Here is a 26,182-nt window from a genome sequence, read left to right as displayed (position 1 = left end):
CCAGCGAGAGAAGAGGGAAAGAAAGAACCGCAGTCCGAAAGCCAACAGGAGACCCCCAACTCCCCGCCCCCCTCCCTCTCTCCTGCGCTCTCTATCTCTCTCCTTCTTGAACGCTAGGGTTTCTTCTCGCCGAGCGATCGAGGAAGAGAAATTCCTCGGATTCTCCGAGCCCTCGAAGTGGAATGCTCGGAGGCCTCGCCTGATCGAAGAGGAGCGCCCGCGATTCTCGTTCGAATTCTCTGCCATGTCGTACCGGGGGAAGAAGCTCATCAACGATCCCAACGGTTTGCCCCGATTCTTCCCTCTTGAGTTTCTTGGCGATTTCTTGCGGCTGTTGCTTGTCCGATCTGATTCAAGCGCTCGTAGGCGTCGGATTTGTGGTTTTCTTTTTGTGTCGTTGCGCAACTGTAGAAAGTTCATTCGATTTCTTTGTTATGTAATGATTCATGGAAGTCTTTCTTGTTGTGGATAATCTTGGGCGGAAATGGGTTATCCCTCAACAATCTTTTTTTTCTTTCTCGTGATTTTGATTCTTTTCTTCGGAGACTTTTGCATACTGGGTCCCTTAATCAAATGCTCGATTGAATTTTTTATTTTCTTTTCTTGCATTATAAATTATTCCTTGGAAGTCTGTGTTAGATTGCGGATGGTATCGAGCGGAAATTGGCTGTTATCCAACAATTTTCTTGAAAGTGTCCATCTATCAAATGCTCATTATTTTTCTTTTATTTTCTTCTATTATATACTGTTCCATGGAAATCTTTCTTGTGATGTTGGATTATGGATAATGCGGAGTGGAGATTGGTTGTCCTGCTTTTTTTTCTTTGATTCTTTTTCTAGAGATTTTGCATATGGTATTTATCTCTCAAAATTCTTTAGATTTGTTTTGCTTCTCTTTTATTATGAAATTTTTTCTATATTTTTGGTTAAAATTTACATCCTATATTTATCGTTATCATGATTTGATTGCTTCGTACTGTATCATCAAATACCAATTTAAATGAGGATCACTTTGAGTATGATGATTGATTAAATTTTAGGAGGATTTCATGTGGAGATTGGTCGACCTTTTCCTCTGTTGCCATTTTAATTGCATAAATCTGTTGTACGAAATACTTTTTAGTTGGGGATTAAGGAGTAAATTTTTGACTCCTGTGAGTGCAGATGTGGTGACTGAGTTCATTGAAGGCCTTGTTGAAACTTATCCTGGTTTGCAGTACTTGGATGGCTTCCCACAGGTGATGGCTATATGACATATGTGCTAATTTTAAGTGATTATCTTATAGGTATATAGTCTTGATCTTGAAAGGAAATCTTGTTTGAAGTGCAGATTAAGGTTGTATTGCGTGCTGATGTCTCAGGCACAACTAACGATAAGGTTGCAGTTATATCTGGTGAGTAGATTTGCATTTAGAATTTCTTTCTTCATGGCAATTCCCTATTCTTTATTTATCTGTGGTAATAGATCTTTTATGAAACTTTGATGCATGCTTGATGGTCATATATGCTGAGCATAGCAGAAGTATGCAAACCACTGAGCTTAAACCTGACTACATACCTATGGTTTTGAAAGCTTTAAGAGATTTTACTGGGCGGAAAGATAAACATTTTGGACTCCTTCCAATCCATTATTGTTTATGGTATGGATATGAACATCTTTCCTTTCTAATCTACAAAGAATGAAAAAATGATAAGCCTTAAAATCTACTTAAAAAAAAGAGCATAAACTTTGATAACTGTAACCAAATACAAGAAAAAACCTCGAGAAATGTACTATGACAGGCATAACCCATGTGTAGCATCTCTTCCATGGTATATATGCCTCCGGAGATGTCCCTTATGTCTATATTCTCTTCCTTATTCTTTAAATTATTTCTTTGCCTCTACATGCATTTTTCTTAGGCTTTCCTAACAGATGGCAGTATATGGAGACTATATTTAAGCCCACCTTGTGCAGTAACACTTTTCTATCTTCCTCATTGAAGAAAACTACCAAGGAGTATCTTTTTTGTTTTTTTACACTACATATCTCATGTATAGGACAACAAAGCTCCAAATTTTAAGCATGGCTCAACTTTCCTGTTCTTATAGGCAGGGATCAAGTACGACACTTACTAACACTCCGCAACTAGACATAATTGATTACCACTTTGGCTAGATCATCTTAATTGGCTATGTGGAGGTTACCTTGAAATAAAAGTCTACTATTGCCTGCCTTAGTTATAGGCTTATAGCACATATCAACCTCCATATCTCCTCTCTCTGATAGTTGTCTCTCAGCGTCTACATATAATTTAGTATCATCAAGGTTCACCAACTCAATACTGGACTCTATACCAATACTATCATGGTACAATGTTGGTACGCTAGTTATGAGGTTAGTTTAGCGTTTTGACACTCTATATACCCCATGTCCCACTTATTAGTTCGATATTGGTATGGTAATACCCAATAGTATCGGTACCAATCGGCACATCATACCATGAGTGTCATTGGTGCATAGTACGACACGATATTGCCCTACACATGCTAGTACCAACCAGTACGGTGTACCATATAATCTTAGGGTATGTTTGGTTGGGGGGAGTTAGGCTTTGGAATGAAAATGGTAATAAGTAACTCCCATTCTAGACATTTAGTTGTGAGGAGTCTCATTTCCATTTCGATTCTAGAGAGGAATGGGAATGGCCCCCCCAATTCCCCAAAACCCAATACCAACTCTCTTCCAATATTCTAATCCTATTCCCCTTCCGATTCCAAATCCAGTCACAAACTGAATGCATCGAGGAATATGACCATTCCAATTCCCATTCAATCCATGGCAATTATGATTCCGATAGCGAACCAAATGCATTCTCATTGGAGTGTGATGACCACTCGACATGCTAAAAACTTTTCAACCACATTCACCTTGCATCAAACCTTTAACTCTACCAGAAATGTCTAGCATTCCATATTATGCTACAGATTAGCGATACTGACATTAACGTCAAGGCATCTCTTAACTGTTAGTTTGATGTTGCCCCTTGTTTCCAACACACACACACATATATGCACCTGTTTTATAGTATGCAGGTGTCTCCAATGATATTGCATTTTTATATGTAATTGTAATATTTTGTTAGACATAGCCCAAAATTTCAAGTACACACTACCAGAATCACAAACTGAATATAATGCTTTAAAATCACAATATATTGAATTAAATTTACTTATAAAATTCTATCATATATTTTTCTAATGTGATTATCGAGAACATATATTTTTGTTAACCTATATATAACTTTTTCTTTTGCAAAGTTACCTTGATAATCTTGTGTGTGGATGATCCTCTAAAGCTTCAATATATACTTTCTATGTCTAATACTTTCATCCACCTAGATGTCCCGACTCTGGTGTTACGACTATTAGTGACATAATTCAACATGTAGCTTGCTATTTATTTCAATGATACTGCCTTCTATACAGGGGGTGGAAGTGGCCATGAACCTGCTCACTCTGGATATGTTGGGGCAGGGATGCTGACAGCAGCCATTTGTGGGGATGTTTTCACTTCTCCACCTGTTGATTCTATCTTAGCTGTATGATTTCGTTTGGCACAATTTACCTGGTTTTCCTTGTTTGCTGCAAGTTAGACTAACTTGATCAAATCTTATAGGGCATTCGAGCTGTCACAGGTCCTAAAGGATGCCTTCTAATAGTCATGGTACTGTAGTGTACAACCTTGATTGCAAATCACAGAAAATGTTACCATATTAACATATCTGTAAATTAAAACTTGATAATCTTTCATATCTTGATGCCTTTAAGTTGTTTGATTTCATTTATTTGGATTTCCACATGTCATTTTAAAATTCAGTCTTTAATTTAATTTTTGAATTGAAGAAGGATACATAATGATTACTCACTCATATTGACTGCCTTAATTGCTATCGTACTTTTTTCTTTACCATGGTGTTCTTTCTAAGAGGACTGTATTTTGCACATTAACAGAATTATACAGGCGATCGACTTAATTTTGGTCTGGCAGCGGAGCAGGCTAAATCTGAAGGCTATAAAGTAGAGGTATAAAATTGTCTGCTATTTTCAGTAAGCCTATATAATCTTAGAGATGGCCTCTGCAAATTCCAGATCTTTTGATGTCTGCAGATGGTTATTGTTGGAGATGACTGTGCCCTTCCACCACCTAGAGGTGTAGCTGGGAGAAGAGGTTTGGCTGGGACCGTTCTTGTTAGCAAGGTTTTTTTTCTTTTTTCCCTCTTCCATCTCATTTGTATGAGCTATGGCAGTTATCTTTTGTAGGATACCATGTGGATTCTGAATAAATTTGCGTTATCCCCATTGCTTACTGACAACAAAGTTTAATGTTGGTTTCCATATAAATATTATCCAAATTATTCTATTTTCTATTTTGGGAAGCCTGAAAGCTTACTTAAATATGCGTGAAAGATATTAAAAAAATGCATCCAATTACATAGATCTTATACAGGCTGCTGGCATCAGCTGCATGACCATGGCAATTTTTTTTAATAGTAATTATAAGAATTTCCAAATTTGTTCCTCCATAATTTTATCGTGGTATAAACTTTTTATATGAATGCTTTATATGTTCAATTTCATATATGAGAAAAGAAAATTATGGTTTTAGACTATTTCCTTCTGAAATGTCTTGTATGTGGGCATGTGTGCTTGCATGGGCTCATGCTCAAGACAAAGTTGTTTTCTAAGAATCTGCTTCTAATGCAGTCCATATTTAAGGAGTTGGAAAGCAAAGCTAATAATTAGCCGCCTTTATGCACACCATCCTGATGTATAAACACATGCTTTGATGGGTAAACATGTTTAGTCTGTGGTGTCAGTGTTGCAAGAATTCAAAAAATAAGGTGTATTTTTGGTCATCTCTTGCAAGATGTGTCATTACCTTTACCTTTGATGTAATCTACAAACCATGTGCCTTGATGAAGATTGAAGACACTTCACAATCAACAAGGATTATCTTTGGTTGAAACAGATCAAATCTCCACATAAATTATGTTCATCTGGCTCCTGATCTAAGCCATAGACCTGAACAATTAAATAGAAAAAGACAAAACAAGCAAATCCCCAAATCAAGCTGCTTCTATGCTCTTCATTTATGCCTATTATTACTGGACCAATCGAGATCCAGTACACTGATCAATGAGCACATCCTTGTTAGCTAATACAATTGCTGACTCATGATAATGTTATAATGGTATGATGGCATTTAGGGTGATAGAGTGATGGCTTGATACACAATAATGTTATAGTGGCATCATGGCATTTAGGGTGATAAAGTAAGAGAGGTGGATGGTGATGGAAAAGTCAATCGATGTCTGCAAGTTTCTATGCAGAATTTTGAAGCAAGTAAGAGAGGCAGATAGTTGATGGTGTTTATAAGTTCCTATGCATGATGTATGAAGCACTAGCTAGAAAATGTGACCATGATGGGAAAATATAAATGCCAATTTGCTATTTGGTATGAATCATTCATATAGTTAAAGCACCTGAAAAAATATGGTTTCAAGAATCTCCTACTATTGGTTCCTGAGCTACTCAGCGAAAAGTTATAGCAGCTCTTACTATTGGGAATTTTCTGAGCTCTTGAATACTCATGCTATTAGCTAATGCTTTTTCTATTAATCTGATTCAATGCTTAATGTTTGCAAATTTTAGTCTATGCATATGTAATATTTTGCTTAAAGAAAGCTATTAGTTTAACTATAGTATTATCCAGGGGGTATAATCCTATTTCGTTGGGACACTTCCTATGCTCTCCCACTTATTTCTTGTTGAATGAACGATTGCTTTCTGTTAACTTAGATTTGCTCTTATTCTTATTCTTACTTGCTGCAGTTATATGGAAATGTTGGTGGGGGGTGGGGGGGTGGGGTTGGGTTAAATTATCTAGAGCTCGGTGTAGGGGTAGCGATAAATGCTGTTTTCTATGAGGTTGAGAGGAATGACAAACATGAATTTTCTGACTTCCTTTATAGGGGGTACAGCTAATCTAATTCACAACAATATCTTGAACAGAAGAAGTCTAGATTAACAAAGATTCTTGAAACACAAATTTGAATATCACCCTCCTCGTATATCAGCCTTGAAGACTTAGAACTAGTGTATAGTGGTTCAGCTCAACCTTAAAGCTGTAGAAAACAGAATCAAATAGCTGAACTTAAGTAAGAGACGGAAAGAATAAAGAAACAAGTGATAAGAAAGTGCATGGAGACTCCAGATAAGTGCACCACTATGATCTGCCGAACCGGTCCGGCCTGGAACCGGTACTCGAACAGCGTGGATACCGGTTCCAGCTGTTTTCGGGCTAGTACCGACCGGTACGCATGCGTACCGGCCGCATACCGGTCTCGTACAGGTGCAAATCGGCCGGTTCACACCAGTACCAATTTTTTTTTTTACCACAGCGCGCGCGTTGTAGATTTTGAACCACAGCACGCACGTGTGGCCCTTTCGGGCCACGCCCTCCCTCGGGCAGAGCGCCCCGTGTGGGCGAGGAGCCGCGCGCCCGCGTGCGGTTCCCCATGCACGTTTCTGCGCGTGGTTCCCCGCAATGGGAATCACCCCGCGCGCGATTCCCCCGCCCGTGTGGATGCTGGCCAGCTCATCCGCGTGCGCGCTGCCCTGCGCGGGTCATAAATGCCACTTTGTGGCCAGCTCTTGCGCGTTCGTGCGGGCGCGGACACGAAGTAAAAAAAAAGATTTCCACGCACGCCCGTGAACCAAAAAGAAAAAACAAAGACCGGTTCATACCGGACCGGTTTCGGTACGTACTGGACCGGTTTCGGTACGAACCGGTCTCAAACTAGTCCGGTAGGCGATCAGTACGCCTACCGGTACCGGTTCAGCGTACCTTATGCACCACCTTATTTTCTTTTATTGTTGCGAGCAATTATCCTCTACTAACTAATGATGAAACCATATGGGGTTGTATTCTGTTAAGGCCTGATAATGTGCTAGCTGCCTTAGTACATAGTAGTAGCATCATGACTGCACTGAAACAGTTTCAACCAGTTGCATTTTTGTTTTTTAGATATAAAATTCTATTCAATTCATCCTTGTTATATCCAATATAGATGAGAAGGCGTTCTACATGGAGGTGTTTAATTCATGACTGTACATTAATTTGATGCTTTGTCATTTCATATTGAATCCAAGAGGAGTAAGGATGTTCAGAATATGCTCCTGAGAAAGAGTATGGATCCCCCAGGATTATATGGTTGGGTCACATGATTGAAGTTACGATTCTCACATTCTCAACCTAGTTAACAAACATATACTTAAAATTTCAGAGGTCGCTTTTAGATATTCTAGGAAATTATTTGCAAACCATATTTTTGGTCTTTTTCTTTCATGCATACTTTCAAACTTATATATGTTTCTGTAATTGATAGGTTGCTGGGGCAGCTGCAGATTCTGGTCTGTCCCTTGCTGATGTTGCTATAGAGGCAAAGCGTGCGTCTGAAATGGTGGGAACAATGGGAGTTGCCTTGTCAGTATGTACACTGCCTGGCCAGGTCACATCTGATCGTTTAGGTCCAGGGCTGATGGAGCTTGGCCTTGGAATTGTAAGTGAACTTCAACATATTTTGTATTTGCATACCATTACTCATATATGTATCTTGTTTTCTGAATTGGTGTATGTTGTTGCATTACTTTATTTGTCATTGTCCTGCATATCTGCTGAAAATATGGATCAAATCATATGGGCATTTGGGTATTTTTTATTCCAGACTTAAGAGCCCTAATTTTGCTGCTCATTTTTTCAGCATGGGGAGCCTGGGGCTGCAGTTGCTGACCTCCAGCCTGTTGATGTTGTGGTATCTCATGTTCTTAAGCAGATACTGTCAAAGGTATGTTTCATTTGTCTGATATTTTTTCATTTGTCTGATATTTTAGTTTCTTCAGTTCATTACTTTGCTTCCTGTGACAGATTCTATTTTCCCTTTTTCGATTATGAACTTTTATTTAATTATTCGAATGTAAGCCTCTAACCTATTGGCTGAACACATTCATGCAAACTAACCAAGTTTATTTTCATCAACTAAATGCCAGCATAAGATGGGTTTGTGATCTTTGTTCATCATGTCGTCCTAATTGGTATGGTTCCTGAAAGGTGTATGCTCAGAACAGCAGGGAAGTATAAGGTGTTGTCAGTTTCAAGTCTTGATATGGAGGATATAGGATATAGGAACACTCAGCACACCTTCCATTTATTTCAAACTCTGAATCCTTGTATTGTCTAAGACATTGGGTTTGCATGGGGCATCAATTATGGTGCCTAGAGTAGCATAAGAAAGATATTTGTTTGCATAAAATCTGAACCAATATGTTGGCAAAATCTTATGATTTAGTACTTTTATTTTACAATTTATATATTTTTTGAATTTTTATGTTTTACATGATGATATCTGTAATGGGCTGGGTTCAGATGAAGGTGAAAATAAAATTTAAATAACTAAATAAGAGGAGTGGAAATCTGATGATATGGATTGTCCTATGAGTTAAGAGTAAGGACCATAGGATCTTGACAAAAGAGGCATAGTTAAGGAATATCTAGTTTGTTAAATGAGGTATGATAAGATCTTGACAAAAAGTGCGAATTAAGGTGAAGGATGGAGATGTTATTTTCGAAAGTTATTCAATGAGGATTCTACTAGAGAAATTTGTATTATAGAGGCAAAGTTAAGGAGTTGTGATGTTTCTCGTTGCATAAAATTAAATTGGAGATAGTTTTCCAAAGAATTTAAAAGGGTTAGAGACTAGGGTGAAATGATATACAGATTGAGGTTTTGGCTAACTTGGCTTGCACAGGAAATGCCGAGTTATTGAAGGACAAGTATCATGATCTCCATGGATAAAAATTAAAGAGATATGTAAAATTGCTTTAATTACCAAAGAATTAAATAATATATGAGCTACTCTATTAAATTGTCTGAAAGGGCAATTGAACAAATATTAGAAAATTGATGACAGCCTATAGATTCAGCTTGTCGTTGTTCCAAAAAGATTAAGAGGCGAAGCCATCTCCTTACTTGGGCAATTTTTTAAAAAATATAAACAAGAGGGAAGAATCTAGATGTAGTTTTATTGACCAGGAGAAAGCTTACAGTAGGGTACCAAGAAAAGGTGGCTTGAAGAGTTTTATAAGGGAAGGATATGTGTAAACAATATATTCAAACCATCAACGATATTATGATAGAGGCTTAGAGCATTCACAAGTGTTAGGATTTGTAATATGACAAGTGGATTTCCAATCATGAGTGAGTTGCACCAAAGATCAACACTAACTCATATATATTTACATGTTCTCAGTGAAATTACTGCTAATATTTAGGAAGATGTATCTTGATGCACGTTATTCTGTAGATGATATATACTATTGATTGATGAGCAAATAACAAGATCAAATTCTTTGCGAAAGAAACATTTGGAGGATGAGGGCTTACAATTTGACACCTACTTTATATTGGAGTATCTACATATATAACTCCAATGTAAAATCAAATTATCACTTAAATTCTTGAGTGAAATTTCATTTTATTCATTCTAAGAATTATTTTTTGAAACTCTAATTCAATTGAAATCTAGGAAAATTATATGTAAGAATAATTCATTCAAAAATTAATATAATATGAGTTAATGTTTTGTTGGAATTCATATGAGGGTCATTCTGAAAATTTCTATTGAGTAATCTCTTTTAAAAGTTCTTGGATCTCACTATAATTCAGATCCTACATGGACTTAAATTTGCTTCACTATAAGATTATGTGAAATTGATAAAATGAAATGATTCGTGTTGAAAATTGGACTTTAACTGAAACCCAAATTTGTATTAATAAGTTTCATGTTTGAAATATATAAGTCTGAATGTAGATAAACCTTTATGTTCACGTTCATATTTTGGAGATTTTATTAATTGATGTTGAAAGTATAAAACTTCATTTAAGATGTGACAGTGCCTAGATGTTAAAAGAAGGTTCCAATTGGTGATACTATATTAAGATGCAATGCCTGGTTTTACTGCACATTTTCTTGGCACTATTTGTTGGTTACAAAATCTGGTTTCTTTTGTCTAATTTTCCAGGATAGACTTCATTCAAGAGATTCGAAGCCATTATCATATTGTGTTTGATTTTTTCCCTTTTGTCAATAAATCTAAAAGTGTTTGATCATGTGGCAAATATATTCAGATGCAATGTCAGCATTGCAGTACATGTTTCATTGGGTGCTATTCGCAGAATACTGTATCTGCTCCTTCCTCTAGTTTTTCCAGCATAGACTTCTTCACAAAGATTCTTAGATCAATATCAAACTGTTTTTCTCCCTTTTTTGTTTTTCCCTAAGTCTAAGAGTGTTAGGTGCTAATGATGGCTTATTTTAGTCAGTTGCAATGCCTGCTTTCCTATGCATGTTTTATTGGGCTCTATTTGGCAGAATAGTGTATCTAATTTTCCCCTCTTATTTTTTCAGAGAGACTTTTTATGGAAGATTCTAAGTTGTGTATCGGACTCTGTCTTTTTTTCCTTTTACAGTTATCACTAAGTCTATAGTGTTCAATTTCAAGGATAGGTAATTCTTCATTAACCTATGGTAGATTTTATATATATGAATAAGTGGAACTTCAGCCTTCTTGTTGAGTGGTAAGGTATGCTAGTCTACTACATTATTTTCATACATTCGAGTACAGTTGTTATGTGGTTGTACAGTGCTGTTGTTCAATGCAGTGTGCTTCTATTGCAGTTAGACAATTGTTTCAGCTCTTGGGAACTTCTAAGCTGATATTATCCTTCTTGTTTCTATCAAAAATTGGGTTACTTGTTTAGAGTGTCTTTATAATTGCACATCTTTAACTTATATATTCAAATGGCGATACTTCCAGTAACAGCATATATCAAGAGTTCCTATTATCTGAATGGGATGCATAAATAGAAATATTTTTCTACTTCCGAAAAAATCTACCATCTTCCACATGCAATTGTTTCAATTCCTTGCAGGAAATTCAGTACGTTCCTATCACCAGGGGAAGCAGAGTGGTTCTAATGATTAATGGGTAAATACTTTTTTATGACTCCTATTTTTGTACATTTAATTTTTTGATTAGTTTCTTCAACAAAGAACCATAAGTGCAGTTAAATGAGGAGCATAGCTAGCACCTACAAGGATTGATCAGCTAAAATAACAAGTTATCACATAATTTCACCAATATCAAGTTTTGAAAATATAAAAATATTATTGCTAGGAGAGCACACCATGAAGATTTTTTGTAATTAAAGAAAAAGATATTTCAAGAATATTGGGTGGAAAATTAGTAGCCGGAATCTTCTACATAGGCAAGCAAATGTATATTGACTTCCACTTTGTCATAATTGACTCCCCTGTCCTGCAATGATAGGTTTTCATTATGTTGTTAATTTATCAGAGCTATGATATAATGATTACAATATCAACGGGTTAAAGCAAGCAAATACATGTTCAGTGCTTTCGGAATTGTTGAAGATTATTCCCAATAAAACATAGTTATAGTGAGAATAAGATTGATCAATAGCATATCTGGTAGCATAAATTTACTACTGTCTAGAAACTTAAGTATACCTTGATTAGTATTTTCATGCATCCTCAAATTGTTATCTTTATTCATGATTTTGTTAGCATAAGTATAATATACACAGGGCCAATTTGCTTTTTAAATATATATCATTGCAAAATTACTAAACCTTGACTTTTGCATTGTTTTACATGTTCTAAGTAACAAAAAAAGGTTCCTCAATGAAACAATATCATTGAAAAGTTCAAATAAAATTTTTCATGGTAGTTTTAATATTTGAATATCGGTGAATCAAGCCCCTTTTGTATACCATGATGAAGATCTTTCAGTTCTCACACCTTCATGCTTTAAGGACACTCTGTAACAAGTATAATATAATAATATTCATTCCTTTGGCCTTATCTGTGGTTTATTGATTAGGTGGGCATCTTAACATCTTTGATTATAAAATGTTGTAAGAAGACAAGACATGTGAAACCATTGTTCAGTTTAATTTGTTATAATACAGATTAGGTGCCACTACCATAATGGAGCTGATGATTGCAGCGCAAAAGGCAGTTCCAGAGCTACAACTGGAGCATGGACTGGCTGTTGACAGGGTTTATACTGGATCTTTTATGACTTCTCTCGATATGGCAGGTTAGTTAATGCAAGAAACTTTGGTGTACATACCTTAGTCTTGCTGGCTGTCATAAATTCTTTTTGCAGGTTTCTCCATAACTGTTATGAAGTCAGATCCCACAATTTTGCAGCATCTGGATGCCCCAACTAAAGCTCCATATTGGTCTGTTGGTGCCGAAGGTAAGAAATATCAATAGGGAAACTCTCTCTCTCTCTCTCTCTCTGTGTGTGTGTGTGTGGGCGCGCGTGCGCGCGCATGCATGCATGCATGTGTGGGTGTGGATATATGGTCTAGCATGTGCGTAGATATATAATATAGGATCCGGTGCACAGTCCTATCAACTGTAAATTTGTATAACAACAGACTTGATCACGATACGAAATCACATGAGTGATGTCTTAGTTATGTGTGCATGCATTGCTACCAGGAATTTGGCATCAATCTCATGGTTTGACATCATGTCGAGAGCTAGTTGTTTGACATTCTTAAACTCCACAGATGAAATAAAATATGTGAATTGGGTGTGTGTGTGTGTGATGCATGGTATATTGTTCTTTTAGATAAAAAGGGCTTAAAATATGGTTGTTTATGCTTTGCTTTTTGCATGCTTTTAGCTTGATAATGTAGGTAAGGTGTTTTAACTACCGTGCGACGTAGATTTTCTACCTTTTTAATCGCTGTTCTTTCAAATAATGCCTTGCTTCATTTCTAACAAATGGCTCTTTCAACTCTTCTTGTTCCACCAGCAAAATCCTAGCTTTATATTGAGATAAATGAGAAATGATTCAGACATCATAAGTATGAAAACCTTCTTCAGTTCTTTTGCATTAACCTTTTGTACCTGCTCATACAAATTCCAAATCCTGAAGTATATTAATTCAGTTTTTTAATATTGTTCTAAAAAGAGTTATTGATGATCTAGTCCTTTTTCTATTGAGGTCATAATATGTACTTTTTACTCTGTAGGTGATCGCCCACCAGCTAAAATTCCTGTTCCAGTGCCACCATCCTGTTCATCGAGGAGTAATGAGGTTAGACACAAACCCATTTTAGCACTGCTGGTTTCCACATCATAAAATAACTATTTTTCGTCATTTAGTGATACTTGCTTTGGTTTCTACATTTCTGATAGCTCTTTAGTCTCTAATTACTTGGTAACAATTATATAGTCTTGTATGATAGTTTCAGGTGAAGGCACTAAACTTGATGGCATAATGCATTTGATGTTGGAGAAGTTGTGTGATTTTGATCAGCAACATTTTTAAGAAAGATATGTTAATGTTTTAGTTTGTCAAGCTTTCTATAGATTAAAATCTACTGACATAAATTAAGAATTTTCTGTAGACCCAAACGTTCTCTGGACTTTCAATCTAAACAGACCGAGGATCTTGATTTACAGTTGATGAATTTGCTTAATTAGTTGTTCCACCGAGGAACTAATATCATGTCATGATTTGTTGGCGAGAAAACAATTACTTTTAGAGCTTTACTTTTTTGCTGCAAGTGCTATTAGGGTTCACACTGGCAGATAGATAGATGGATGGATGGATGGATGGATGGATGGATGGTTATTCCTTAATGGAAGTGAAATTATTTTTTTTTTCTCTTTTTCAATTTAGCCACTTCAGTTTTTTATAAACCATTTGTTCTGTTGTTTAATGGGAGGTCATGTTAACCTATTGGTTTAGTAAACCATTTAAAAGCATTCCTTTCGATTTAGTGCTGGAACATCTCTGATTGATTGAAAAGATTTATATTCGGAAGCATCTTGCGTGAGGATGGAAAAAAATATTTGATTATTCCTTAATGGAAGTGAAATTATTTTTTTTCTCTTTTTCAATTTAGCCACTTCAGTTTTTTATAAACCATTTGTTCTGTTGTTTAATGGGAGGTCATGTTAACCTATTGGTTTAGTAAACCATTTAAAAGCATTCCTTTCGATTTAGTGCTGGAACATCTCTGATTGATTGAAAAGATTTATATTCGGAAGCATCTTGCGTTTCTTCATTCTCCATATCGAAAATTTTGTCATCTTTTTTATCACAACTATGGATACCTGTTTGACCTAGTGGGGACATGGGTGACTCTTAACTTGAGCAAAATACATGGGAAGCACCAAGAGCTTGTATGGTTGAAAATTTTATGCCCTTATTGCCCCTGGCAAAGTCTTAATCTTGCCTGAGTTCTTGGTTTGTATTGGTATCTGGCATCCCTTAATACAATTTATAGAGAATCTTGTCTCCTATTATCACAGTCGATAGAGACGATAAATCCTGAGATATTGGCTTATATAATACGAACATAACGACTGATATTTCTCAATCATTTTTGGATTTCCTTAAATAGATTTTCTAACTAAAATATTTCAAATCAATGTCTAAGTATAGATGCCAATGTTGGATGTACCATATTGGCTGAGGTCTTTATTTCAGGCCTCAAAAATAGGCTGAGATTAACCAAGATCTATGTTCATCTCAGCCTCGGCAACCATCGGGACGACTGATGTCTCAGATTTTTTCTACACCATGTCCCTTGGTCGTATATATAGTAATGTACATATATTGCCATAAAAGTCACAGTAAAAAATGGTCAAAGGACATGCAGAAGTGTCAGATCAAGATCAGATGATGCTAAATAGATCATAGGCGTATGCAGTCTGAGGTTATAATTCGGTCACCACTTTGGTAAGCTATTGAAGATATCAAAAACTCAAAATAGGAGTAACAATCTTTACAATTATGGTTTGGATGTTCGAGAACCTGACTGCACAGATAAGCAAAATAAATTTTGTAGAATTTTGTGGTGTTGATCATTGATTTAGTCAGCAAGCTAAATGATGTTAAGGTTTGAAGTCTAATGTAAACTTCTACCAGATCTATATATTTCAGTGCGACACCTAGATCTGATAACGGGCTATACATTTAAGACTAGAATGTAATATTATAGGAAAACTTGTAGGCATGTTGTGTGCTATAGGATGCACCTTGGCTGGGAATATAAATGGGGCCTCTAAGGCTTCAAACCTTTCATAGATGATGAATTACTAGGCAATTGGAATAGAGGATCGTGATCGCGATCCTCTACTCCTTCCTCGTTCATGAGGAGACAAGGCCGCCTTCTTTCTCGCTCGTGAGGAGATAAGGCCGCGGAGTCGCGGCCAGTGACGACTCTGCATGTCGTTCGAGCGGCTGTCGGTCGTTCAGTCATGTTCATCCGCCGCGTGAATCGCGAGCGGTTCAACAACAACCTCAAGCTCATCCATCCCCTTTAAATATTGAGCTCCCCTCCGCATCCACCGACAAGCATCTCTCCCTTCTTCCCCATCTCCGGTGGCCATTGTGTCGCCGAATCTGAGCTCGACCACCCCCGAATTGCCTTTATTTTCTCTAGTATTTTTTATGACTGTTTTTTTCTGTTCTAAGATCCACTTTGCCTGTCGGAAGCCGCCACCGCCACTTCAGCTATCCCGATGAGCTTCCTTTCTCCCTATTCCCCTGTTCCAAGCCAATTGAGCTCCCATTCCTTTGCACCTAGCCAAATCGGGCCATTTCTCTATTTTGAGCCAAGTCTATGGCTTCCCCCTTCCCTGCCGGTCACCGCAACCACTGCCGGCTGCTAATGGCCGTCGACCTCATGCCACCCAGGCCGGCCGCCACCAGATCCTCTCCTCTCCTCCCTTCTCTCTTCTCCTTCCTCCCTTCTCTCTCTTGTCCTTTCCTCCCTGTTACCACAGGTTGAACTCTTTTTGGGCTGTGTTCGGCCCAACAAGGGATGAAAAACTCTTTTTGGGCTGTTGGGCTGTGCTCATTGTGGGCCAACTTGGGCCCAGTTTCACCATCTTAGGCCCTATCAAGCCGTGCTCATTGTGGGCCAAATTTGGGCCTAATTCAGTCATTTTGGGCCCTATTGGGGCGTACCCATTGTGGGCCAAAATTGGGCCCAATTCAGTTAGTTTGGGTCTTCTTGGGTCGTGCACATTGTGGGCCAAATTTTGGCCCAGTTCAATCGCTTTGGCTCTATTGCGTCGTGCCCATTGTGTGCCAAATTTGGGCCCAGTTCAGTCATTTTGGGCCTTATTAGGCCATGTCCATTGTGGGTCGTATTTCTTTTAGGTCTTGTTGGGCCTAGTTCATCCTATTGAGCCATGCCTATTGTGGGCCGAGTTCAGGCCCTGTTCATTCTCTTGAGCCGTGAGCTCGTGATTATTGTGGACTGTATTTCTTTTGGGCCTTGTTGGGCTGTAATCATTGTGGGCCGAGTTCGGGCCCTATTCATACTGTTGGGCCATGATCATTATGGGTCGTGTTCATTTGTGCCGGGTTCATTCATTTTTTGGCCCTGTTCCTCTACTGTAGGCCGTGATCATTGTGGGTTGTATTTATTTTGAGTCGTGTTCATTCATTTTGAGCCTTGTCCATCCATTGTAGGTCGTATTTCTTTTGGGCCCTGTTTATCCATCGTGGGTCGAGTTCGTTCATTTTGGACTAGATACATTGATTAATCCAGGTCGACCCAGGTTAAATATCTCTTTTTCGATTTTGGTCAAACCGGACTACGCCAAGCCTCTGATTGGACCTAACCAAGTGAATTAGGCCCAAAACTAGGTGGATTAGGCCCAAAAGCTCAACTAGCCTTAGATCGTGTATCTCTCTCTCTAAGCAAGCCCACAGTTTAACTAGATCTAGAGCTTTCTCCTAATGGTCGATCCAAACCACTCGGACCAAGCCCATGACCAGGATCAAACCAAATCTAGACTCGAGATAAGATTCTCTCTCCTATTTTCTTTCTAGACATATTCGGAGATCCTACTGTAAGCCCTGTTTTTGTTGCTCTGATCCAAGTTGATCCAGTTTGGAGACCCTAAACTGCTCCGATATTCAAGCGGTAGACCGATCAATACTTCAGCCCCAGCTAGATTTGGCCACTTATGATCTTTACCTGACACATTGAATCCTACTGCCTTTGACCGATCTGAGCAGTCGGGCAATGTCACCTGACCAAACTGATCTAGGGGCATGAGACTGTAGTATTTAATTTTGATTTCTGAAATTATGTTAAAATTAACAATATTTTAATGATATTAAACAGGTGTATCTGACATGTTTGCTTGAAGTGAGATTTAAGGCAAAAAGAAGTAAGTTACTTAATACTTCAAACTTTCAAAGTGTGTTTTCTAAATTATTTGGTAAATTAATTATTAGTGGATTAAAATTCGATATATGTTTTGTACTTAGTTAAAAAGCATCAGGCATGTTAATGATCATTTTGAATTTATGTCATATGTATGAAATCTGAAAAATGTGATTGGGCAAATTATAAAAAATTTATTTTGTATATATGTATTCTCAGCATGGCTATGATCTGTTCTAACCCCGCCAATAGAGATTATTCGTTGACCCTATTGACTTGTCTCTGTGAGAAACTGGTTTCGACACCGCACTACCAGTGATTATAATAGTGGTATTCGGACACCGTTGCCACCGGTGGTTAATAATAGTAGATTTGGCATTTTGTGCAACCCATGCCACCAGTTTATGTGGTCGTAGCCTATTTATGTTGGAATTTTGTTATCAGTTTTTGTGAAAATTATAATAAATTTTTTAAAAAATATGTTCATTGATTTATTTCTCAGTCATTATTTTATGTTTTAAAATAAATATTTGGCATGCTTTGACCCTACTCCGGAGTATTATGTTGCTTACCGGGCTAGTGTAGCTCATCATCCATTTTTTTATTTTTCAGATTCAGATGCATAGACGCATGATCGCTCGGGGCTTTGGGAGTGCGCTAGATTTTTTTTTTTTTTTTTGCACAGTAGATAGAAGAACCTACTAATGACACCATGATATCCATATCAGTCAAAATTAAAAGAACACTGTTCTTTTCTTTGACAACAAAATTCTTTTCAACAAGAAAAACTATGAGAAAATATTTCCAAATCACAGTGAATATTGTTGACTAGCTTAAAATAATTTAAACCCTCAATATTCTTAGAATTTACTAAATGACTTCCAATCAAAATGCCAATCTGCATTATAAACTAAAATGATCAAAAATTTCAAATTTGAGGTAAAACTAAAGAAAAATCTAAAGTCTCATCCCAACTATATTTTTCTTCTTCATAAGAGTTTCATGCATGATCCACATACAGATTTCAATCCTCGAGGAATATTTCAATGAATATTTTCCAGCCCGAACCTTAAACAACATTTTATAAATGAACTTTAACTTGCCACCGAAATAGTTAACTTCAAACTAAAAGTAATATTACAGTACCCTATATCAAGTTGAACTTCAAAATCACTTATATTGGACGCTAACATTCCATGACTTAATACTCTTTCATAACTTGAAATACAATTTGCTCCACCGAGAAAACTTCCAAAATAGCTTATTTACACTTTGGTTTCGAGCCCAGTTAACTAGCATTCTAATTTCAACAAGCATCTCAAACAAAATTCATATAAGATAACACAAATTTATCAATAACAAAAACAAAGACATTTGTCTCATTGCCTAATTTCTACCCATCTCTCAAACTTTGCGACGGACCATAATGATCCTAAAACTGAAGACCTAATACCTCTATTACTATCATAATCACTTAGTGATCTTAAACCTAAGCTCTGAAACGACCAAATCTATCCCGCTCCGAGCTCGGAGCGCGACAGACGCCGCATGTCTGTACAGCAGACCGTACAAGCATGCAAGGCAACGAAACATGTCAATGCAATAACAAATTGATTTAATCATTAATTTATTCAAATAGTTCTTACAATATTTTCAAAATAACATATGCTAACATAAATCAAATAATCTAACTTATATGCCAATAACTGAAGAAATCATCAGGAAATATAGTGCACTCCGAAAGCCCCGAGCGATCATGCGTCTATGCATCTGAATCTAAAAAATAAAAAAAATGGATGATGAGCTACACTAGCCCGGTAAGCAACATTAGGGGTCAAAGCATGCCAAATATTTATTTTAAAACATAAAATAATGACTGAGAAATAAATCAATGAACATATTTTTTAAAAAAAATTATTATAATTTTTACAAAAACTGATAACAGAATCCCAACATAAATAGGCTATGGCCACGTAAACCGGTGGCATGGGTTGCACAAAGTGCCAAATCTACTATTATTAACCATCGGTGGCAACGGTGTTTGAATACCACTATTCTAATCATTGGTGGTGCGGTGTCGAAACTAGTTTCTCACAGATACAAGTCGATCGGGCCAACGAATAATCTCTATTGGCGGGGCCAGAACAGATCATGCCATGTTGAGAATACATACATACAAAATAGATTTTTCATAATTTGCCCAGTCACATTTTCTAGATTTCATACATGACATAAATGCAACATGAACATTAACATGCCTGACCCTTTTTAACTAAGTACTAAACATATATCGAATTTTAATCCACTAATAATTAATTTACCAAGTAATTTAGAAAATACACTTTGAAGTATTAAGTTGTCTCTTTTTGCTTTAAATCCCACTGCAGGCAAACATGTCAGATATACCTGTTTAATATCATTAAAATATTGTTAATTTTAACATAATTTTAGAAGTCAAAATTAAATACTACGGTCTCATGCCCCAGATCAGTTCGGTCAGGTGACAATGTCCGACTGCTCAGGTCGGTCTAAGCCAATAGGATTCAATGGGTCAGGTAAAGATCATAAATGGTCAAATCTAGCTAGGGCTGAAGTATTGATCGATCCACCGCCCGGGTATCGGTGCAGTTTGGGTCTTAAAACTGGATCAATTTGGATTCGAGCAAGAAGAACAGGGCTTGCATTAGGATCTCCGAGCATGTCTAGGGAGAAAAAGGAGAGGAGAGAAAATCTTAGCTCGGGTCTGGATTTGGTTTGATCTTGGTCTTGGGCTTAGTCCGAGTGGTTTGGATCGACCATTAGAAGAAAAGTCTAGATCTAGTCAAAATGTGGCTTGCTTAGAGAGAGAACAAGATACACAATCTAAGGCTAGTTAAGCTTTTGGGTCTGATCCACTTAGTTTTGGGCATAATCCACTTGGTTAGGTCCAATCAGAGGCTTAGCCTATTTAGTCTGAATTGACCAAAATCGAAAAAGAGATATTCGGCCTAGGTCGACTTGGATCAATCAATGTCTCTGGTCCAAAGTGAATGGACTCGGCTTATAATGGATGAATAGGGTCCAAAAGGAATATGACCCACAGTGGATGGACAAGGCTCAAAATGAGTGGACACGGCCCAAAATAAACACAGGCTACAATGATCACGACCTACAATGGAAGAGCAGGGCCCAACAAGATGAATAGGGCCCGAACTCGGCCAACAATGAATATGGCCCAACAAGATGAACAAGGCCCAAAAGGAATACGATCTACAATGGTCATGGCCCAACAGAATGAACAGGGTTCGAACTCGGCGCACAATGGGCACGATCCAACAAGATGAACTGGGTCCAACAAGGCCCAAAAGGAATACGGTCCACATTGGACATGGCCCAACAAGGCCCAAAATGATTGAATTGGCCCCAAATTTGGTCCATAATGGGCACGACCTAATAGGGCCCAAAGCAATTGAATTGGGCCCAAATTTGTTCCACAATGGGCACGGCCCAAGAGGGCCCAAACTAACTGGATTGGGCCCAAATTTGGCCCACAATGGGTACCGCCCAATAGGGCCTAAAATGTATAAACTAGCCCTAAATTTGACCCACAATGAGCACGGACTGATAGGTTCTAAGATGGCTGAATTGGACCTAAGTTTGGCCCATAATGGGCACAGCCTAAAAAGAGTACATCCCATGAACTAGGAAACAGGGAGGAAAGGAGAAGCGAAAGAAGAGAGGAAGGAGAGGAGAGGATTCGGCGGAGGCCGGCCTGGGTGGCAGGAGGTCGACGGCCATCAGCAGCCGACGATGGCTGCGGTGACCGTCGGAGAAGGGGCAAGACATAGACTTGGCTCAAAATAGAGAAATGGCCCTGTTTGGCTAGGAGCAGAGGAACGGGAGCTCGATTGGCTTGTAACAGGGTAATAGAGAGAAGGGAAGCTCACAGGATAGCGGCGGCGGATCTTGCGATGGCAACTTCAACTTCCGATGGGCAAAGTGGATCTCGGAACAGGAAAAAATAGAGTCATCAAAAATTCTAGAGAAAAGGAAGGGAATTCGGGGGTGGCGGAGCTCGAATTCGGCTACACGATGGCTGCCAGAGGTGGGGAAGAAGGGAGAGATGCTTGTCGGTGGATGCAGAGGAGGGGAACTCAGTATTTAAAAGGAATGGATAAGCTTGAGGTTATTGTTGAACTGCCCGCGATTCTCGCAGCGGATGAAGATGACTGAACAGCCGACGGCCATTCGAACGGCCTGTAGAGTCCTCACCGGCCGCGACTCTGCGGCCTTATCTCCTCACAAGCAAGGAAGAAGGCAGCCTTGTCTCCTCATGAATGAGGAAGAAGGAGCAGAGGATCGCGATTGCGATCCTCTATTTCCATTCTTCCTTCTCAGGTTGGACTGTGGGCTGAAGTTGGTTGGGCCCGCTGACTTCAGTCCAATAAGGCCCATTTAAGGCTGGTTCTCACAGAAATATTATGGGTCATCCACAATAGAAGGCTTCCAATCGCATAATAAGAATTAAAGTAGTGGACCATAATAACAAATATAGTGTATCAGCTTCTGATGTTGTTTAAAGGTGACAGACTAGTGCAAGGTATTGAGAATGTACATATTCTTTTTGACAATTGTAAGAATGATTATTTTCAAGTCTGATTTTCTTGTAGTGTGCACCAAGAACTTCAGTCAGAGAAGCAAGGTATGATAATTACATACGTTAATGACATGCACTAAGGACAGTCATAGAGTTGATGTCCTCCATTTGTGGTACTACTTTTTCATATCATCATATGTTAAGTAATAATGAACTCAATCTTTAATGAAAAATTAGATGTTAAGGAATTCATTACCAATGTAGGGTGTCTCCTACTATGTAAACGTTTTTTATAATATATATGAGTGGTTATTTTTAAGTCTCTAGAAAGTTTATTTAACATGCACTAGGATTTGAGTGCAAATGATTTGCTGAATTCTTTAACTGGGATGATGAGGGATTATTTGTTTTTGTTGATTCATGTTTTCTGACCAGGTAAAACAATGACTTCTGTTGGGTGTTGTTTAGTGTTATATTAGAAACAACATTTGTTTTACATAGCCAGATAAAAAGAAAGATTTCTGAAAATCGAATGAGATGACGTGCATTCTCAAGATTCTTAAAATTGAATTTACAATTAACTTTTGTAAAGAACAAAAGGAATTCAAAATCTCTCTTAGGAAGACGTAATGATCAACAATTAAAATCCATTTCTCTCTCTGTGCCTCTCTCTCTTTAAAAAAAATAGATTTCAGGTCTGTAATGGTACCCAAGAAACACTGACCTATAAAATCAACAAAAGCTCTTGATTAGGATGAAGATTATAAAACTTTGACTTTATTTTTTTCTTTTTCTTGTATGCCAATGATGAAAACTGCTTTTGTTTGATGCTAAGTAGTTTCAATCTTTCTTTACTGAAAGATTTGGCTGCATCAAGATATTTATATATCATTATGTTCATGTTATCCATTTGATGTTGCTCTAGACAGCTACTTTTGGTTGTACTAATTTATCAATTCTTTGGCAGATGATCACTCAACCACAAGAGCTAAGTGAACAAGGCTGCATTCTGGAGGCTGCTATTCAAGCAGCTGCAAATGAAATAATTAATCTTCGGGACAAGTTAAATGAGTGGGATACTAAAGTGGGCGATGGTGATTGTGGAACTACTGTGAGTTCAGTTATTAAGTCATGTGACTGAAGTTCATATTACTATGTTTCATGTTGCATGGTTTGTGATTAGGCTATGCATGCCTTTGCAGATGTATAGAGGTGCTACGGCTGTTCTTGAAGACATGAAGAAGTGGTAAAGATCACTTTACATTTTTCATATGAACCCTAGAGTTTTCCATCTCATTTGATGCATCAAGTCATGCCTGATGAAGTGCGTGTTATGCATGCCATGCTTTCTTTTGCTGATTTCAAAGCCCTGGCGCACAGCCATGACACAAATTGCATTTTCAAATGTCCAAGTTTTTTGTAAACTATTTTGGCATCATATTTTGATGATATTACATAAATTCTTCAGCCACCCATTTTTGCTTTTTGGAAGATTAAATTTATTATTTACCAACTGCATATTCCAATTATAGATTTAACTTCAGTGGTCTGATTAATGATGAAAACTTTCGGCACAGTAGCATCTACTTCCAAAGATATGTCGTTGAACTAGCATGTAATGCATTTAGATGGCCAAACAATTGGTAGGTGAGAAAATAAATATGCTTTAATAGGAAAGTGATCCTTGGAGGATAATCCTAGCCATCAGAGTTCATGTAACTTAGATGTATGACTTTTTGAACTACTAATTTTGTTTTTTGAAAAACTTATGCTAAGCCAAGATTCAGATATTAATTTTTTACATTATTAACAAAGTTGAGGACATAGAGGATGAGCCTTGGTGCAATGGTAACGTTGCTCCATTATATCCTAAGTGTCATGGGTTAGAAACATGAAAACAGCCTCTCCTCATGCGAGGTAAGGCTGTGTAGATCCAACCCTCCCTAGACCCCATAGTGGTGAGAACCTTGTGCACAAGGCCACCCTTTTTGTATTGTATCAACAAGGTTGAGGAAATCAGTCACCAGCATCTTAACCTATTGGCTGAGGCGGTCTTTAATGAATATCAGTCTGGGTCAAGTCTGAGTATTACATCAAATATTTGGATATTTATCTTGTAGTCAAGCTATCGACCTTCCTTAATAGGTGTTATGCAACTTTGTGTCCATTCTGCAAGAAGGGCACTCTATAATGGTCCATGCTTTAATATGCATTTATATTTCCTTTTTGAGACATAATACTATGAAATCCACATATTTATGTTGATGATTTGGTTATAACAAATGATTTAATTTCTAGATTAGCTGTTACCTCCAATGGGGCTTTCTTCTCCTGATCGCTATCTAACCAGAGGTTTTTGCTTTACAGTTACCCTCTGAATGATGCTGCAGAAACTGTCAATGAGATTGGGGCCTCAATCCGAAGGGTGATGGGTGGAACGAGTGGGATTTTGTACTTATCCATCATATCTCCTCTTTAGTCTTACCTTGAATTATAGCCTTACTATTAGCCCCACTAACCAGAATGTTGTTGAAAATAAATAATTTAGCACCTCCCTACTACTTGTTTCGTCGGCATCATGGATTTTAATAATTCTCTTAAAAGTAATGCTTTGATTTATGGGTTGACAGGTATGACATATTCTGCAAGGCTGCATACACAAGCTTGAAGGGAAGCCCAATTATCTCATCAAAACAATGTAAAATGATGATTTTTTATTTGTAGTTATGATGGGAATCATTGGAAATATTCTTCTTTGTGTTGACTGGTAGGAATTACCACCCTTCCTTTCATTCTAGGGGCCAGTGCTTTGGAGGCATCAATTGCTGCAGTTAGCAAATATGGGGGTGCAAGTGCAGGCTATCGCACAATGTTGGATGCTTTTATTCCAGCATTAACTGTTCTAAAAGAGGTAAGCAAAAGTTTGCTTTACTTTTTACTTTCTCCGTAACTTTCTTTTCAGTGACATACAGATACTAATGCTTTTCCTTTTGTTTTCATGAACAGAAGCTGGAAGCTGGGGATGATCCTCTGACAGCCTTTCTCCTGTCATCTGAAGCAGCCATGAATGGGGCAGAGTCAACAAAAGATATGCATGCACAAGTAATTTATGTTTAACTTTATGTCTTTGAATTTGTTGAATTATATGCGTGGACATTGAGCATTACTTTGGTAGCATCAATCATGACTCCTTATGGAAAGGCCCATTCCTCCCCGCACCCCCCGCACCCAACAAAGTTGTAATTTCATTTTTTGAAAAGCATCATTTACTGAGAATGGTGGTTTATGAAAACTAGTGCTTGTGCCATGGATTACGTATAAAATATATTTATGCAAGCATATATGTTAAATGCAGGCTGGCTGGTCCACTTACATAGCTGCTGATCTCCTATCTTTAGTTCCTGATCCTGGAGCAATGGCGGCAGCAGCATGGTATAGAGCAGCAGCGCTTGCCGTCAAGAATAAGCTGCAACCGTCACAGAGCTAACAGTAGCTGTGTATGTTACTTCAGAATTTCAAACTATACCTGACAGAGTAATTCTTCACAATTTTTAACTCATTTGTTTTCCGCTTGTGCAATGCATGAGCTGAGAAAGCTGAGTTCTATCTACCCATTGTTTTGTCAGTATAATATAGTGTCAAAATTTTATAAAAGAGATCCATAGTGATAATAAAGAGTTAATAGTCATTTTGCCAATCTGGTGGTATTCGTTGTGGCAATTGAATTTGTGGTTTTTAGGATCACCCTGTTAAAACTATGATGCATCATCTCTCTTCATTTATTGTGTCATTTTGTAGGCAACATCCTCTTAATGAAGTGTTCAATGGCTGGTATATCTCTCTCTTCTTCTTTTTTTTTTTTCTTTGTTAGAATTAGGACATTGAGAAACGTGAGCTGCAATCGTGGAGGGCCGGAGCCAAACGCATATCCTTGGAATCCAACTCCAAAGATTCTACCAATTGCACTGGCGACACCCTATATCGGCAAAAGAATATCTTATGCTTGCTGAGTTCAACCAGATGAAGTCGTAATAAATGTTGATCCATTGTCTTCCATGTTAGTGTTTCAGTGGTAACTCATTGCATCCTCCATATCAAACTCTTTTGCAATGTTGGATGTCGCCCAGCACAGGCTGCTAGCACATTTTTTCAGTCACTCGAGGAATATCACATGGAACATCTGACAGGCCTATGAAGCTATTCTCATGCATAAAAAAAGAATAAAGAACCCGGTACATTGACAAAAAGGATGGCAAGGGGCGAGTAACGA

General features: G+C 37.8%; 1 protein-coding gene across 2 annotated transcripts; it reads left to right on the top strand.

Moving 5' to 3' along the window:
• On the top strand, nt 1-25,714 carry LOC103705810 (putative 3,4-dihydroxy-2-butanone kinase). Of its 2 annotated transcripts, XM_008789674.4 has the most exons (20): nt 1-284; nt 1,165-1,238; nt 1,331-1,394; nt 3,469-3,581; nt 3,659-3,706; nt 3,994-4,065; nt 4,150-4,239; nt 7,431-7,604; nt 7,806-7,889; nt 11,034-11,089; nt 12,093-12,223; nt 12,293-12,385; nt 13,173-13,237; nt 22,880-23,023; nt 23,115-23,158; nt 24,280-24,363; nt 24,543-24,610; nt 24,711-24,823; nt 24,919-25,014; nt 25,268-25,714. In XM_008789674.4, exons 1-20 carry the CDS (start codon nt 245-247, stop codon nt 25,397-25,399), a joined length of 1,785 nt encoding a protein of 594 aa, XP_008787896.2. In that variant the 5' UTR covers nt 1-244; the 3' UTR covers nt 25,400-25,714. The 2 variants fall into 2 exon arrangements, with proteins under 2 accessions (XP_008787896.2, XP_026659968.1); XM_026804167.2 differs by lacking the exons at nt 3,469-3,581; nt 3,659-3,706.
• Nucleotides 25,715-26,182: the final 468 nt, after the last annotated feature.

This window comes from Phoenix dactylifera, chromosome 15, assembly GCF_009389715.1.
Source record: "Phoenix dactylifera cultivar Barhee BC4 chromosome 15, palm_55x_up_171113_PBpolish2nd_filt_p, whole genome shotgun sequence".
NCBI lineage: Eukaryota > Viridiplantae > Streptophyta > Magnoliopsida > Arecales > Arecaceae > Phoenix > Phoenix dactylifera.
Note: the sequence above shows the minus strand (reverse complement) of the source record. Positions and strands in the feature narration are given on the sequence as shown.